Consider the following 19,454-nt stretch of genomic DNA (forward strand, 5'->3'; position numbering starts at 1 on the left):
TATGGGTCACTGATCTCTGACGTCATAAAAAAAACTCTGACGTCATAAAAAAACTGACGTCATGATAAAACTCTGACGTCACGAAAAAAAATGGAGAAATCCCTGTTATTTTTTTTTCTTAAGGAGGCAAATTGACATTACAACTTTCACTGGCATAAAGAATTAAAGAGACAGATGTTGATAATGATGTGAAGAAAGAGAGAGAGGATAAACACTTGAAAATGGTAATAAAGCAAATGGACGAATTGCTATTAAAGAAAATGGGTCAAATATGTCTAAATTCATCGCCCCAATTATCCAAGTTCAAGCAAGTTTCATCCCCCCCTCTCTCTTCTTCCTCCTCCTCCTCCTCTTTCTCTACCCTCTCACCCACAGCTCTCTCTCTCTCTCTCACCTACCCAGAGGCGCAAAAACTGACACCTTTTTCCTATACGCAATTGTTCGCCAGCTGACAATGTTAGTTTGGGGGGAGGGAAGGGGGGGTTTCCCATCCTCCCTCCCCTCCCCCCCACACCTATTGTTCGTGGTGTGAGTGTTGGTTGACTACCAGGTAAGGCATCTTCATTATTGTTGCCTCCCTCACTTGAACACTTCCCCCTCACCTAGACACACTCTCACCCTCACCTGAACACTTCCTTACTTGAACATCTCCCCTGACCTGAACTCTCCCCCACGTGAACACCTCCCCATGACCCACCTCCCCTCCCACCTGAACACCTCCCCCCCCTCACCTGAACACTGCCTCACTTGAACACCTCCCCCTCACCTGCCTTGACCCCCCTCCTCGCCTTTTCACCTGTTAATGGCCGGGTTCCTGAGGGCGGAAATAGTGTTTTGGCAGTGACTGTGTTCGTCATTACCACCTACTGCATCTCGTGTGTGTGTGTGTGTGTGTGTGTTTTAATTGAAATCAGACTTACCTGCGTGTGTGTGAGGATGATGACAGGTAATTCAGTAGAGGTTAATTGGGGGGGGATGGTGCCACAGGTAAACTAAGGGAGAGGGGATGGAGGGAACAGGTATCTTGCATGACTCGCTTAAGACGTGGTGAAGGATACTCTTAATTACATCTTAACTACAGTGAAACCTTTGTCTCCTCTCCTCGTTAGCTTTCATCTTTCTCTCTCTCCTCATCCAACCCGTACATTCAGTCTATCTTCCCTTCTTCCATCCTATCATCTATCTACCTATCCATCTATCTACCCACCAATCCATCCACATCCATCTATCTATCTATCCTTTTTCAAAATGGCCGACAACTATATTTACAACATTTTCTCCAACATTAGGAACATTTTCCGTCGGTACTCGGAAATATAAAGTTCATTTTTACCGACGAGACAACACCTTCCCGAGTGACTCCTCCTACACCGCCTCCTTCACCCCCTACCGGCAGAGATTGACTCAGTATTTTAAGTATTTGGTTCAGGGGTTGGGAGTGGTTCGTCTGAGGGAGGCGGCGGGGTAAACCATCGTCCTCAAAGGGTTAAACCATCGTCCTCAAAGGGTTAAACCATCGTCCTCAAAGGGTTAAACCATCGTCCTCAAAGGGTTATAATACTTTAGATAAAATAAATATTAAAATTCACTATGAGATACAACCTGCAGATAATGAGAGAGAGAGAGAGAGAGAGAGAGAGAGAGAGAGACGCGTGACATGACAGCAATGGTGGGTGGTGAGTTACGACATGAGAGACGTAACGGATATAACAGGATTATAACATATATATATCATCGATAACGACATGTATAATACTCGTAGATGATTGAAGATGCATTACGTATGACAGGTATAACAGGTGAGGTGGATGAGCGAAAGTGAGAGGTGTGTAAGAGGGACAACTGTGTGTGTGTGTGTGTGTGTGTGTGACAATACAGATTCACCTACGATAACAAGGTGTGTGGTATGATAAGCGTGGGAGGAATAAGGGCATTATACAGTGTGAGTCGGGGTTAACGAGTGTGTGTGTGTGTGGGGGAGGGGAGTGTCGAGAGAGCATTAACAGACTTTCCCCTGTGAGTGTGTCAGGGCGCGTGCTGAGGTCAGGGGTTATGGTGTTGGGGGGGGGTAAGGGAGAGGGGGGGTAGGAGGGGGCGGGAACGGGAAGCTCTAACAGGCCTTCTCTATTACCCCCCCCCTCCCCCACCACCAGATTGGCCCAGCATTAAGCATAATAAGAAGCTGGCAATGATGGGAAGGTCGACCAGTCTCGCTATGAGCCAACATCACTCAGAATAACGTTACAATACGAACAATTTTCTAAGATTGATAAATTACGAAATCATCCGTAATATGAGATAAAAGCAGACGATTTCTTTTGGGACTATCGTAAAAATCGCTGTAATTCCTGTAATTATCTCATAAGGCGGAGTTTGGTTATGATGTGGATGTGATTTTCGCCCATAAACAACCAGGACCAGATTACCAAACGTTTATATATATGTGGTTTTATGTAATCTGGGAATATGATAACATACTGAGGTTAGGGTAGAGTCACAGCATGATTATGGCGCCATATTGACACTCCCCCATCGAACCAGAACGTAAATTAGTTAATGGTGACTAAGATATAACAACTAGCAGTGGTTGGTGACGACGGACTGAAATGCGGGTTTATCATAATTTTGAGTTGATAAAATTGGGGCATTAATCAACATTTTCTTAATCTTGGTAAAAACATCTTCACAATGGACGTCCCAAGGCCAAGCCACAGTGGAAAAAGTTATTACACAATCTTCTATACTATCCACTCATCACTAGAAATCTTAACAACGCCTCCTTACTCTCGAGGGATCAGGGAATTTTACAATGCTCTCAACTTTTGCATCAATTGGTCTGACGTTTTCTAGGCCTGCCACATAACCCAATTATTCAATATGAGCATTTACAAAAGAACATCAAATTTACAGTAAGGTTTTCTTTATCCAATCTGTCAGGCAGCGTGATAACACCCCTCCCCCTCGTCCTGCATGCTGGCCAAACACACACACAGAGTTCAGCCTGGCACTCTTTATGCAGTCTGGGTTGTAAACTACACCAAACAATTGGGCAGGACCCGCTGATTTGTCGAAGGTCAGGAAGAAGACGCAGGTGAGGGGGAGAGGAAGGGGGTGGGAGGAGGGGGGGGAGGTAGTGGAGTGTTGTGAAGGAGGTGCAAAGCTTCACACCCAAGCTATAAGGGCTAGTCACATGTTCAGTCACTCACAGTCCCGTCGCCTCTCTGCTGCTCCACGAGGCTTGAGATTCAACCTCATGAGACCCGAAGCAGTAGAGACTCATCCAGTATTCTGTCCATAAATGCTTCGGATTCACGAGTCTGAATTTCGGGGTTCGTGGTTCATGAGACGAGGCGACAGGACTTTTGTGGGTGACTGTATATGCCTTTACCATGTCCAACACCGCCAACACGTGTCCTCTATCTAACTACGTGTCCCAATTTCTCTGTCTATCTTATTTTGACCCTAAGTTAGTCTCTCTCTCTCTCTCTCTCTCTCTCTCTCTCTCTCTCTCTCTCTCTCTCTCTCTCTCTCTCTCTCTCTCAGTGCACCGCTCCACACGCACACAGAGGCTGTCATTTCCGGCCCGGCACCGGAATCGGAAAAAGAAAGTCTTGGAGGCTTCATTACCCTCCTTCCCGGCTGCCGGTGCCCCGCTGTCTGCCCCCACCACCACCACCATCACATCTTTCTCCCACCATCACAACTCTTCAGGACGTTTAAAATATTAGAAAGTATTCATCCATTCTCCAGGCATGATGGAAGCAGGCAGAGTGTAGGGGAGATGCCAGTGACGCCGCAGCCTCCGTCATCACAACCTCACCTCGACCACCACCTCACCACAAACAGTTAAATTAGATACTAAACACCTCACGAGACAAGAGACCTTACTCCCCCCACCCCCCCACCCACCCACACCTCAGACACTACCTCCTCCACTCAACCAACACCCCCCCCCCTCCTTCCCTCAACCAGCCACCCCCCCCCCCTCCTTCCCTCAACCAACCACCCCCACCACCCCTCCTTCCCCTCAACCTTTTTCCACAAATGAGTTTTAATTGTGACTCAGACGTGAGCCCTGTACATAACCCCTCCACCACTAATAGCTTTAAAAAACAACAAACACAAAACAAACAACTTCCCACTACGTATATACATGATAGTGAGGATGGTCTTCAAGCTGCCATGACAACAGACTACGTAAAATAAGGAGTGTTTGTGTCACTTTAAAACCCTCATCATTCTTCATGTACACAATACCCCCAGACTGCCAGACGGTGGGTCCACGTGTGTTGTTGGTAACGCCACACACCTGCAGGTTCTGGCGAGATTATTGTGGGTATTTTTGGTTTAGATTCAGTCAGTATTACGTTATATTACAGAAATGGTTATACATACCTGCATTAACTACCTGTATATCAGTATTCATTTTCAGTCATGCATAAGGCCCACCTGAATTTTAACCACCCTAACCCCACGGATATTAGGGTGGTCAATCTTCATGTGAAATAGGTTGGGTGTTTAATCTAAAGGTTCATCTATGACTACAGTTGCTCTCTTACCATCATCCCACATCAGCTGACGGACCAAATGTAAACAAACAATCAAAATCAAATACATTTTTACTGCTCCTTCAACTACCAGGGCTGTTAGCGCCACCAATCACCTTGTTTGTGTGGTGTTATCTATTACCTTGAGACTTCTGTAACCCGCATTTGTATCTGAACTTGTACTGTTGTTAGCGCCACCAATCACCTCGTTTGTGTGGTGTTATCTATTACCTTGAGACTTCTGTAACCCGCATTTGTATCTGAACTTGTACTGTTGTATTTTGTAACATTGTGTATATTATTTTGAAATCGCCGTACATGTTATGTATTCATCTGTGTACCTGCATCGTCGTGTACTAAATCAACAAAACTGAAATTAAACACTACATTCCTTATCATCAAACTCGACCTATAGTCACACCTGTATCTATAGTTATTCAAATTAATAATACAAAGTAATTATCTACCTCAAGACCCTTTAATACCTGAAGACACACCTGTACTATTGTCTATGGGGGCGATCCAGGGTGAAGGAGGCACAGTGGGATGGTGGCAGGGCTGTGAGGTGACCGAGTGAGAGGAGGGAGAGGCAGGGTCAAGGTTGTGTGTGTGTGTGTCGCAGCGGCCCTCCTCCACACCTGTTGTTTACCTCCACCAGTTGTGAGGTGTGTCTAGGGTATTATTTTTTACAGGGAGGCGCTGTGTTAGAGAGAGAGAGAGAGAGAGAGAGAGAGAGAGAGAGAGAGAGAGAGAGAGAGAGAGACCCTACACACACAGTAGTCACCCTGGCTGGCTAGCGGCTAACCTGCCCCGAGGGTAGTGCGTGTTCCACCTGCCCACTCCACCCTACTAATCCCCACCACTCCACCTGTACGTAGTTGTCCACTGAGTCACCATCCTGTGTGTGTGTGTGTGTGTGTGTGTAGGAAATTTTTATGAACAAAATTCCCTGGAAACTCAAAACTAAAACTGATGAAATAATACACCACCTAAATCGCGTTTTGTAGTCCGACTCACACAACCCCTGGTGGGCCTCCTCCAGGTATTGAAGTGGACAGGAAAGTTACCCAATAAGACTCCGGTCAGGTTAGTGTGACTCACCCGGTTAGTCACTTCCAGCCGCTAGCTAACTGAGCCTCCACACGTTTTAGTTTACCTGTATCTACACCTTCATCATTATCTAATTACACACCTTAACATACTAATTACTGATAATTTACTATATATATATAACAAATAATCATTACCTAGTCTCGCTTCATGTATCAGAGGGAATGAACACAGCTTGGCCTTCTACTGCCTATGGTAATGAAGGCCCATCAGCCACCCATGTGACCTACACGACTTATACAACAGCGACCTAAAACAGGACGAACATGACCTATACCTGAACCACGACTTATTAAGACCTCCATAGGAACGCCATTTCGTACACGTTTCAAGACCTAAGACCTATACAACTAAACTACATGAGACTTACACTATAGGAACCACACACACACACACCCTAACACGACTTCAACGGTACACGACCTAGGCACGACACCCACCACCACCTACGTACGACCAACGCAAACCACTAATAAAGACCTTAAGGCACTACCTGTGGTTACATCTCCCCTTAATTACCAATCACACAGTGAAGGTCGTTCCTAATGAGGTGGTACATGGTCAATGTGTGTGTGTGTGATACAAGGGAGCCTATAACGACCACAGGTGCAACACAAGGGAGCCTATAACGACCACAGGTGCAACACAAGGGAGCCTATAACGACCACAGGTGCAACACAAGGGAGCCTATAACGATCACAGGTGCAACACAAGGGAGCCTATAACGACCACAGGTGCAACACAAGGTAGCCTATAACGACTACAGGTGCAACACAAGGGAGCCTATAACGACTACAGGTGTGAGGTGCTGGGCAATCTTTTTTCCGGGTGGATACAGAGGCGACTAAGTACGCTTCCCAATACCGGCTCCAGTACTAAGACAGACAGACAAGGCTAACCTGATCTCTACTCAATACTAATATGGATTAAGCCAGTAACTCTTAATTTTTGCTAATATAAACCGTATCAAGTTCTAAGTTCACTTCTAATATAACCCGTAACAACGTCTAAGCTCACTTCTAATATAACCCGTATCAACGTCTAAGCTCATCATAGCTAATATAACCCGTATCAATTTCTAAGGACAGTGTAGTTTATTTCCTACTTACATGAAATTCCTCAACAAATTCCAATATGAACGCTGGCAACTGTACACCTTCGAATGATAAATTAAAAAAAATCATTAAAACAACAAAAAAGATCCTTGGTGAGAGAAACGATAATCACTAACTGTACGTCTTACAATTACGATTTATACAGTAATTAGTAATGAAGAAATTGTAACGAGCACATAATTGGTTCAAGTAAATATCTATACTATCAATAACAGGTAATAACTATGAAAATAAGACCGTGGTGATGATCAAGAGACAATAATAATGTGTGATAGTCATATAATCTTCCCCCAACGAGTTACTGTGTGGAGGCGAGTGTCCCTCACCTTAAACAATAAACCTAGGCTTTGTGGTTGGTATATTTATAAATATTTCACAACATAGAATAAATACAACAAAATATGGCCAAAATATTCAGATAATATGTCCGGACAAACAAAAAGTATATGCTATCTTACGTTCACAGTGGTTGGCGGAAGACTCAAGGAACGTGAGCGTCATGTTTGGTTGCTGCAGCATGAGAGGTATGATCGCTGTACCTTCACACCCTGCCTGCTGCCTTCATCCTGCACGTGTTACAGGGGCGTCACGGGAGGGCACAATCACTATAGGCGATATCATCCTTCAAAACACAAACACTTGACATATACAAAGTCAGGGCAGCCAATCTCTCTACACTGACAAACACTTCTTGTATATTCTTCGTTTTATCACTTTGTTTTAACCTCTCACATTCGCGGTTTCGTCTTTTTTAATCCTTGTGGTCACTTTTTTTTTATTATTTATTGTTATTCGTCAAGGTCCGGTTGAAGGGTTTTCCAGATGGGTCCACACCCCTCCAGTGCTCAGTCCCTCAGCCCGTGGATGCTAGCCTCGTACACACTATTATGGATTACGTTTTAGGTCACATTTAAGTCTGTTGCTTTCATAACATCACTAACAGTGGTAATGCAGCAATACACACTTGATAAGAGAGTCTTACCTAGTTATTAAAAGGAAAATAAACTGGTAAAATAACTTATATAAAAAATCGAAATATAGTATAATTTTTGCAACTTTTGGAGATCTGACATAGTTGTTCATACGTATTATTGTGCTTCAACATCTTAGGTCCTGAAGCACAGACACCAAGTCAACTTATTAACTACAACAAAAAATATATGAAAATTTGAAGAAAAACCAGTCCTTCTTTCCCCCGTTAAATATTTTTAGTTTCTGTGATGCGTCACCTGGGGGCCGCTAAGGAGGCAACAGCATTCCCTTCACATTCGCTCTTTTGTTGAAGCAAGGCCAGCGTGCCCTACTGGCCCCCACCAACACAACACCATCACCTTCCCTCCCTCTCTACCGCCTCGATATCATCACCACACCCTCCCTCCCTCCCTCGCCATCACGTCCGTCCTCCACCACCAGCACCTCCCACTCCCTATATTACCAACAGGGTTAAGCTACACTTCTAGTTAGCTGTTAATACCTACTCAACTGAATTAGCTCTCACACTAATAACACCTGCGGGGATAACTTTTGAGCAATTTAATTACCTGGTTGCAGACACCTATATGAACACCTGGTACCTGAATTACCTGAAGTTAATTAATCGTGATGACCTCCCTACCACAACGAGATTACAGTGACCACACAACTTGTTTGCAATCTTACTCCACTAGTGATTAATTAACTGCTGACTAAATACCTAACTTGTTACCGGTAATTATCTTAATAAACAAGTGATAAACTAATTAATTTTGTTGTTGTTTAATTACATTTTCATTAAGATAATTGACCACGTATGTTATTACTTTCCCTAAAATCACCCGGTTAGGTTACCGGTCGAATAACACAAGACCTCTAGGACACAAAGTCACCCAATTTGTCTTATAATCACGATAACACATCCATGTCTGTGAGGGTTTTAAGAGAATGTAAGCAACAGTGTTATTCTATAATTGGCGGTTTCCTCTTCCACTCCGTCTCTCTTCCCTCCGTCCCTCACCTCCCACACTCCTTTACCCCGCCGCCGCCTCCTCCTCTTCCTCCTACTTTTCTTTTTCCACCGTTAAGTGCACGTATGTATGTCAGGTTGGATGGACTGACAGATATCTTCATATGTACACCAATAACAAGCACTTCGTATATTTTTATTTTCATAATTGCCATCAACAAAAACGCTTCACAACCAAGTTTATTCCACTTAAGGTAAATACAAAAAAAAAGTACACCAAGGAAATTTCCATTCTTAGTTCTTTCTAATGTCACTCACTTATAAAATTAACAATCCTTCACAAACACGTATAGAAATATCGCACAATAATTTCTAGAAAACTGGTTATAAAGGAGGGCGACGGTGACAGCAGCAGCAACACTACCACCATCGTTGCCCTCCGCCACTACACTGAGTCCCTGAGATGATCACCACACCAGCAGCGTAGAGATCACTCGCTTAGTCGCCACACGCCACCACTAGCTTCTGGGAGGCAAACAAGCAACTCTCTGTGATCAGACGATATGATTAAGGTGGTTTGTAATTATGGCGGTTTTTAAACAGTGAAATTACTCGGTCAGGATTAGGAAAAGGAACCATCCATTCAGTCCTCGTGTCTCTGAAGGTTCCGATACGGCGCCAAATATGGAACCTCACAACTGCTCCCGCCTCCACACGGAACTTGAACATCAATTGTCCTATAAAATCATACAACAAACTTTACTCATGGTAGATAAATATTAAATTCTAATTATATCATGACCTCTTAAAAGTATCTGTTTATTAAAGAGATCAGTATAGCTAACGGTGAGCAAGACTTGGGAGGGTGCCAGTGACGAGCTATTTATTCAACACGGCGACGCCAAGCAACGGTGCATCGTCTCCTGTACGCAAGATAATGAGTTCTGGTTAATTTTTGTGACTAGTGACCTCTAAATCTACCCGAGTGTGGAAGATGGCGTAGCTGACACCATCACATAGCCTTTGAACTAATTTATATCTTAAGTGGACGTTCAATAGCGTACCCAGTGCACCCCCTCACACACACACACGAGTGACATTGGCCATACACCCGTCACACCATCTTGAAAAATGAAACTCATCCCCTCGATCACACATTCTCTTGCACTGTGTACCACTTTCCGCCGCCGTCGCACATACAACACTCAACATTGTCTCACATCCAGGTACAACTGTATGACGATGATTTGGATTCTCGCTACAGTCAACCCAACACACACAATGGAACCTAACCAACAATGCAGACTCACAATGGAGCAAGCAATGAGCCCATTTCCTCATCCATATCACAAGCCAGAAAGGGTAAAAAATAAAAATATTTATATATACTAGTGACTGGAAAGTTCAGCCGGTATGATAGTCACCCGTCAAACAGAACGTTATGAAACATCAATATTATGGTGGATGACTGAGAAGGCTTTTATAACACGCTCGCTCACTGAAGTTTTCGCAACACACAACCTTAGTGACGCAAAATGGTCGAAATCCACACACAAATTTGCAATGTCAACACTCAAGATGGCGGGAATATCTGTGTTTAATAAATGACCATTGCTCTTGACCTGAGGATGTTCCATTTAATATATATAATCAAATAACACTTGTGAAACCCTGACAAAAACACATACATGTACTTAGCATTTAATTCTACGAGTGTAATGATTTTTCTGAACAGGTTTTATTTGTCTGTAAGGAGTACACGTGTGTTGGCCACCAGCTAAACACACACACACACACACACACACACACACACACACACACACACACACACACACACACACACACGTTAAGATAAATATTCACAGTTACATTAACACATTACAACACAATACTATAACAATATCACAACCATACGACATAGATGAAAAACTACAACAATTCCCTAATCACAACCAGTTTAACACAATGAACAGGAAAGGTTAAATGATAAAATTACAACAACAACAACATGGAGACGACAAATATCCCAGTGTGAGATGAGGAAGAGACGTGGCTTCAGTGTCTTCTCCGTCAGGTTGGTGGCCGCGTTGCCTGCCTCCTCCTGTACCCATCAGAAGAACCATTCATCAGCCGACAACAAGTGCACCACAGTTCTCCACACACACACACGCACACAAATCCACCTGTCCCATTACATAAGAACCTAATTATCGAATCAAATCGCCACCAAGGAGGAAAAAAGTTCCATTTATTCATTTGAAAAAAAAATGCTTTCTACTTTCACATCATAAACAACTGTAAAAAAAATAACTAGATAATAAATTTGTATCATCACACGACATAAAAAAATGCATCAGCGGAATTATTCTATTTATTCTACGTAAATTTTAAGATTCTGTCAACAGTGAAGAGAAAGTGTGTAGACGGGATCAATCAACTTTCATTCGAGTCTGGCTGGTGGAACTGACAGGAGAATGATGGGTTAATGAATAATACAAAATATACACATTTCTACATCGTGTATAAGTGAAGAAATTCATAAATAATACCAAAAAAGAAAAACACTAGTGAAAATAAACTTAATAACTTCTTGTGTTATGAAGAAAGTGAAGAATTTTATGAATGGTGTTTAAGAAGACTTTGGCTAATGAAGGACCTGTGTATATCAACGACTGACCTGAAGAATAGACACCCTAGTTTATTTTACCTGAAGAATAGACATCCTAATCGTCAGGTGAAATAAATTAGGGTGTCTAATCTTCAGTTACGCCATTAAAACAGTATAAAGTAAAGTATATCCAATAACTCTGTTCCACAAGAGTGAGGTATCGGGCAAGACAGTCTGGCTACCTGAGGGCATCGTCTCGCTCGACAGGTAAACCAACTTTCTACCTGTCGGGTCGTGTTTTCGATTACATTTATTCTTTCTCCGTCAGCTCCCCCAACTTAAAACGATGTCCCTCCCCCTGCTGTAACCGTGATCGTTTCCACCACTGTCGCACGTACACACACACACACAGATAACGTACACACACACACAGGTAACGTACACATACACTGGCCCCCCAAAATATGCACATACTAATTAAGGTTTACTATTTTACCATTAATATACATATAAGCTTGATACACTTAAATGTACTTCCTAAATAAGCTTTACTGTTCTTATCATTTACAATTTTACATCACACTTCATCACATCTTACCACACCATACCACTGTACCTGACTCCCACCCCCTTTCAACCACAAACACAATAGTACAACAAAACACACATATGCACAGGTACCAACCACACAACACATAAATACCCCCCCCCCCTCCTCAACCAAACACATATATACAGGTAACAAGAACCAGGTGAATCTATGAACCAATTTAATTACACGTGTACAATACAACAACAACATGGACTACTTTTGCCTCCTCTGTACACACAACCAAGCTTCATCACCTCGACACACACACACACACACACACACACACACACATACACAAAACACTCGTAAAATGATACACACTCATATTACCTGACAACCAGAGTGAAATCAGGTAGAAAATAATGACAGAACACATACCACCCCGTCGTCTCTACATGGCGCACCACTTAACCTCATTTAGGTCCGTTTTTCTTATAGTTTAGTCGTAATTAGTTGATTTTCACTAATTTTCTACTTTTTTTTTACCTTCGTTTACTAGAGAATCAGGTAAAATGGATTAGTTGTCAGTATTAACGTGTAGTTGTTATTTCTAAATCATTAGTTTGAAAATATGGGTCAATTGTATAATACCTGAGGAATTTCCACCCTAGTTTATTTCACCTGAAGATTAACCACACTAATACTAACCTACCCTAACGTTAACCTAATGCTCACCTGCCCTAACACTAACCTAAACCCACTCCCGCAAAATTAGTCTCAGGGTGATTAATCTTCAGGTGAAATAAGCTTGGCTGGAGATTTTCTTCAGGTGATCGTTAATTATTATTGACGATGGCGCCTCTGACCAGGTAATGTACTTCATTTTCATTCATTCATTCATTCTGTGGTGCGGCGCAGGTGTGTGGCTGGAGGCGTGGGGGGGGGGGAGGTGGCAAATTGCAATGAAAGGGATGGGGGGAGGAGGGGAAAGGTAGGTCCAGGTGGGGGTGGGGGGTTGCGATGGGTAGGAGTGTAAGGCGAAGGGAGGAGGAGAGGTGATAGGAATGAAGGAGGTGAGAGAGTAAGGAAGGAAAGAGACGATGCACTGTTGAGAGGAAGGAAGCTTGGAGGAGGAAGAAAGGAAGGAAGGAGAAAACGGGAGAAGGTGAGATGGAGAGGAGGAGGACGAGGGGGAGGGGGGGGGTACTTGGGGCATGGAAGGAGGGGGGTGGAGGGGCGCAGCCAGCCAGCGTCGCGCCACCAACCCTCCAACTTTCTATCAACACCGCCAGCGTCTCCTCCTCCAACCTGGCGACGCGCGGCTCAGACCACCACCACCGCCACCACCCCACCGGAAGGAGGAAAATAAACCCGAATAAAACACAATAAAACAAAAAAACAAAAACCTAATGAAACAAACGAAACCGAAGGAAATTTATGACACCTCATCGTAAATAACTGATTACTGACATGTGTATATGACTGGCGTTTAAATAACACCCCAAAAATGAGAAGCATATGTGAGGCAGACGTGGCAAGGGAGGGAGGGAGGAGGGAGGAGAGAGGGGAGGAGGAGAGGTGTGTTGTATTAGTGACATCATCGACAGTGTCCTGAGAGAGAGAGAGAGAGAGAGAGAGAGAGACCCTCCTGCTGGGGGTATACGGCGGATTAACCCCCTCCTACCTTTCTTTAATTACCACCTGAGCCATGGAACTTTCACTGGAGAAAATGTGAGAAAGATATTAATGTGGTGGGGGCGGAGGATGAGGGGGGTGGAGGGGGGTGGAGGTGGGGTGGGGTGGAGGTGGGAAGAGTTGGGGTGGAGGTGGGGTAGGGTGGGGGTGGGGGTTGGTCAGGAAGCAAGCAAGCGATGCGGAATATGGAATGGTGGCTGGAAGTAGTGGTGATGGTGGTAGTTGTGGTGTGGTTGATAGTGGCTGCTGGTAGTGGTGGCTGGCTGGCTAGTGGGGTTCCCGCTAACGTTACGCATCACAGCTTTCTCCCGGCTGTCTGGGGCACACCGCGGCAAGCAAGAAATACAACCACCTGTACACCCCAACACTCACTCATAAGTCAACACCACTCACTCATAAGTCAACACCACTCACTCATATGTCAACACCACTCACTCATGAGTCAACACCACTCGCTCATAAAGCAACACCACTCGCTCTTAAGTCAACACCACTCACCCCCCTTCACGACAGTTACACTAAAACACAATTAAACGTCATTATTATTTAAAGTCAATACAAATAAACCTAAAACGAAAATAAATTAATAAAACTCATTAAAACCAAAGAGTCGAAATCTTAAACCAGTGCTCACTATATATTCATCCACACGTAAACTTAAACCTATATTAAGTGACTTATGTAACACCCGTATCTCCTATGTAACACATGTATTTCTTATGTAACACCCGTATTTCCTATATAACACCTGTATTCCCTATGTAACACCCGTATTTCCTATGTAACACCCGTATCTCCTATGTAACACCTGTATTTCTTATGTATCACCTGTATTCCCTATGTAACACCTGTATTTCCTATGTATCACCTGTATTTCCTATGTATCACCTGTATTTCCTATGTAACACCCGTATTTCCTATATAACACCTGTATTCCCTATGTAACACCCGTATTTCCTATGTAACACCCGTATTCCCTATGTAACACCTGTATTTCTTATGTAACACCTGTATTCCCTATGTAACACCTGTATTTCCTATGTATCACCTGTATTTCCTATGTAACACCCGTATTTCCTATATAACACCTGTATTCCCTATGTAACACCCGTATTTCCTATGTAACACCCGTATTCCCTATGTAACACCTGTATTTCTTATGTATCACCTGTATTTCCTATGTAACACCCGTATCTCCTATGTAACACCCGTATCTCCTATGTAACACCCGTATTTCCTATATAACACCCGTATTCCCTATGTAACACCCGTATTTCCTATATAACACCCGTATTCCCTATGTAACACCTGTATTTCCTATGTATCACCTGTATCTCCTATGTATTACCTGTATTCTAATCATTTCTCCCTTCCATCTCCTATTCATTGCCTCCATCATCAATAATCTCTCACAGAAACAACTAAACTCCTTCCAGTATCTTCCACTCGACTGGCTGATCCTGAGGTCTAAGTGGAACCTTCCTTTCATACTCTTGATTTACGTCTCCGTCTTCCTGTGGGGTATACACGTGGGTGGTGATTCACTATCTTCCGCTCGTTCATACGGTCACTCATTCATAACAGTCACTTATACTGTTACTCATCTACTCATAATGTTACTCACTCACCTATTCACTCACTCATTCTGTTATTCACTTACACTGTTACTCACTCACAGATTGACTTATACATTCGGTCACTCACTCACATGGTTACTCAGGTCACTCACCCCCTCAACTCATACAGCTGAAACAACATCTATTAACGTACAAACAGAGGCAGAAATCACACAGCAAGACCTATAAATTTAATTAAACTCAAACTGGTGTAGTAGACAGATGCCCTTTTCGCATCATGTATAAGAAACACCTGTCCAACATCAATGCACACCTGTCAATTCAATACAAATACCACCTGTCTAGTAAACGGAAACCTTTATCGTAGCAGAAACGCCTGTCAAATATCTACATACCTGTCAATTTCAAGTGTAAATCGAATCTGCGTAGTAAATGAACACTTGTCAAACATCACCACACACCTGTCAAACACCACACACCTGTCAAACATCTCCACACACCTATCAAACAACACCACACACCTATCAAACATCACCACACACCTGTCAAACAACACCACACACCTGTCAAGCATCACCACACACCTGTCAAACAACACCACACACCTGTCAAACATCACCACACACCTGTCAAACACCACCACACACCTGTCAAACATCACCACACAGCTATCAAACATCACCACACACCTGTCAAACATCACCACACACCTGTCAAACATCACCACACACCTGTCAAACATCACCACACACCTGTCATTACAATGCATTTCACACCTATGTAATAAACCCCTAATGGTTCTCACTTTACATTCTTTACAACTTTCTCTTTGTAATTTTTTTTCTCTCTCCTTTTCTATGCCTCGACACGACTATATGCTTAAGGCAGAAGGAGGCGACGGCGGCTCAGGAGAAGGCTCAGGAGGTGTAGTTGTCATTCAGTACGTGTGAGTATTTTTTTTACCACCTGGGGGTTCTGAAGTCCTGACTCCATCCCAAACAACTCACTCACTCACTCCTTCTGGCAATTTTAATAGCGAGGTAAAAACACAAGTGAACTTTCTATTCATTTTGTTGTTTGTTTTCTTAATGGGAGAGAGAAAGCCTTAAGAGTTTTAGCAACGGTGGTGGGATTTGATATCGACAAGGTTACCGTAAGGGGTACAAGTTATCGTGGTTAAGGAGGTGTAGTTACCGTGAGGAGTGCAGGTATCGTAAAGTGGTGTAGCTATCGTAGTTAAGGGGGAGTAGTTATCGTGCTTAAATGGATGCAGCTATCGTAGTTAAAGGGATATAATTATCATGGTCGAGGTCAAGTTATCTTTATCAATAGACTCATTCATCGTCATCAAAGGACTAACACTTGAGAGCCTCTAATGGTGCCGCTGGTTTCTTAATTTCCGGTCTTCATATGCAAATTAAGACCAATATAACTTTTCTTCGTTTTTTTTTTACTGTTTAGGGAAGCTCTTAATACAAACACAAGAACAAGGAATGTATTTATTTCAGCAAACACAATCATTTTTTTTGTCTATGTTGTTTTGGTTAAGCATAGGCCTAAATAGGAGTGAATTTAAGTACCCATAAACCTTTTTGATATTAATTCAAGTATTTATTTTACCTTCTGTAGTGACACTGTGGCTCTATTAACGGCAAACTCATCAAGATTAAATATATCAATGTCTTTCTTTCGGAGGTTAATTATAAATAAAGAATATTAACACAGCAACGATGGAACAGTAAACATGAAATTTTAAAACAGCAACGGCGTAAGACCTGGCTAGTTCCTCCGTCATCTGTCAGCTAACAATCTCGATCGTAAAAACTTCAACGTCGTAACTTTCAACAAATTCTTAAATCATCCTTAAGTGAAAACAAAACCACTAAATTTTTTCGAGAACTTGAATGTTATTTATGTTTTTGTTTTGTTTTTACTTTGATTCAGTATCCACAACTCAAGGGTTATTTACACAAAATATTCTAACAAATTCCAAGACAGAAACGAACTTTCCCCACAGTAAACAACGTGTAATAAGCCATGGGCGACGAAGGTTCAAGATAGTATAGTCACCCCTTAACTCTAAGTTTAGATTTAAGTTTTCTATGAATTACGCTGAGTTGAGTTTTTTAGGGCAGACTTCACCAGTTACAGGTTTGTGAAAATTTGTTTTTTTTTTACTCACACAAACCGGTTATTCTAGAGGTTTTTAGTTGTTTCCTACTTCGAGAATAGCCTACACCCACGTCAAGAATGAGCCCACATCCACGTCAAGAATTAAAACTTACTAATTTTAGTTTTTTCACAGCAGATCTACACACGTAACTAAATCAAACGGCACACGACTTTCCACCATTACACAAGGCTGGGGACAAACAAATCTTCAAAACCTAACAATAAAGCCAAGGTTATTGAATTCACATTTTACGATACGTGTACAGGGTGTTCAAAGTTACTTACACCTGGCGAGATCTACAGATATTTACGCAATTATCGTGTATATGTAGATGTATATGTAAATACATATATCAAAGGTTTACCCCAACTCAAATATACTAAGAATAGATTTTTAAAACAGGAAATTTGACTTATACGTTACCAGTGATTGCAAATACTCTATAAAATCATGAAAATGGGTCAATAATGTTGCAGAGACGTAAAGCAGAGGAAGAAGCTCAATATAAACACAATTCTCATCAGTTGGTGGACAGTAGGAGTGAAGGCCAGGCAGGCGACACAACACCCTCACCAACTGATGACCAACTCTACATCAGCACCTTCCCTGTCCCCCCCACACTGACACAATAAGACGCCACCATTGTTTCCAAGCACGTCGTTACCAAACACTAGACGCAGCACTTCACTCCTATGCATGTCGACAGAAACTCAGTAATGCCTGTGTTTTCGCGCCAGACTATGATGAAAAAGTCGCCGGACAAGTAAACGAGAGAAAAGTTGCCGATGTCAATGCAGTCACTGTAAAGTCAAAATCCCCCAGCGGCGGGAAGATGTAGATATCACAGAGGATGACTTGGAGTACATTGGTCTTCATGCCGTGTGATTCCCGGCTCATTATCAGTATCCTGCAAGGGTAACTTACCTTTAGGTCCCTCGCTGTGGTGCACAAGGCTGCTCCAACACAAAAACTTCAACACTTACCTGCAACACAGATGACTTCAGAGTTTTGATGAGTGTACGTCCCCTGTAAGTGAACACCGCCACCATGTTAAGCACCTTTAAAACACATAAGCCACAAGCAACACTATACCACGCTTCCTAAATGGTGCCTAATGGATGCCTCTCGCTGTTATTGTCTTATTAGCAGTGAACATTAGAAGTCTCAGTTTATAATCAGACATCTCTTATCAGTAAACCTCTATAGCTCGACTTTCACTGCATCACCGTGAGAGGCGGCCTGGTACACGTCCTGCAGGAAATATCAGAGGCGAGAAAGTGATTCGACTCGTTTCTGGTGCATCAGTCTACAACACTGCTCTGAGCTTCATCATATCCACTGCAGTCAACAAAAAAGAAAGTTGTAGAGTCTGGGTAATTTTTATTTTATTTAGGAGGCGTGGTCAAGTGTTCTGCTTTCCCTGGTGTGAGTGTGGCCTTAGGGCTGGCGGGGCCGTGAGCCTCAGCCCCAGGCCCTGCCACGGGCTTCCATGCTAAGCCCGCCCCGACAACCTTGCTCCTCCACCACAAACACTGCCTCGGGGCTCAACACTGTACAAGTATCACCCACACTTGAAACCAAACATTTTCTCTTTTACTGTTGTCATCTAAACGACCGAATTTCATAACATCAAAATATGGAAAAAATCTCATAAGTCTGACCACTGCCAGTAAGGCTCGCCGTCCACCATGACTCAAGTGACTTACCCAAGACCTGCAATCTCATCAGTCACTTGTCTGGAGAACCTGACGAAGGCTGGGAAGTACAGGTCTTGATAACTCATTGATTTTCCTTATTCTTAAAGAGCCATATAGTGTTTAATACATTATAGTGGATGTAAACAACTGTGTCCCTTGAGCCCCGGGCGACGTAACATGACTCAGTACTCACCCTCACGCCAGCAGTACTCAATTTCATCCTCGCGGGCGGCCGGAATGGATCCATGCGTGTGGCTGATGGTGTGGGCGTGGGTGTGGGTATGAGCGGCCACATCCCTCACGCCCTGACTCCACGACCGTCGCCAGTTTCGAGGGCGCCAACGCTTAGACCGCTGACGCATGCGGACCCTGTGTGAGAAACAAAGGAGGTGCTGGTGACACGTGCACTGCAGGAGCGTCGAGTTAGACTTGTGGTGGCCACACACACACACACGTCC

At 43.1% G+C, this 19,454-nt stretch overlaps 1 protein-coding gene across 2 annotated transcripts in view; it reads right to left on the reverse strand.

The window, feature by feature from the left end:
- LOC121879853 overlaps positions 1-19,454 on the reverse strand; it is a 93,605-nt gene that overhangs the window by 59,490 nt on the left and 14,661 nt on the right. For both annotated transcript variants that reach the window (XM_042386639.1, XM_042386640.1), the window contains exon 4: positions 19,190-19,365. In XM_042386639.1, coding sequence (XP_042242573.1) covers positions 19,190-19,365 — 176 coding nt within the window. The remainder of the gene's footprint in view (positions 1-19,189; positions 19,366-19,454) is intronic.

The sequence above is a fragment of the Homarus americanus genome, unplaced genomic scaffold, assembly GCF_018991925.1.
Source record: "Homarus americanus isolate GMGI-L3 unplaced genomic scaffold, GMGI_Hamer_2.0 scaffold15139, whole genome shotgun sequence".
Lineage (NCBI taxonomy): Eukaryota > Metazoa > Arthropoda > Malacostraca > Decapoda > Nephropidae > Homarus > Homarus americanus.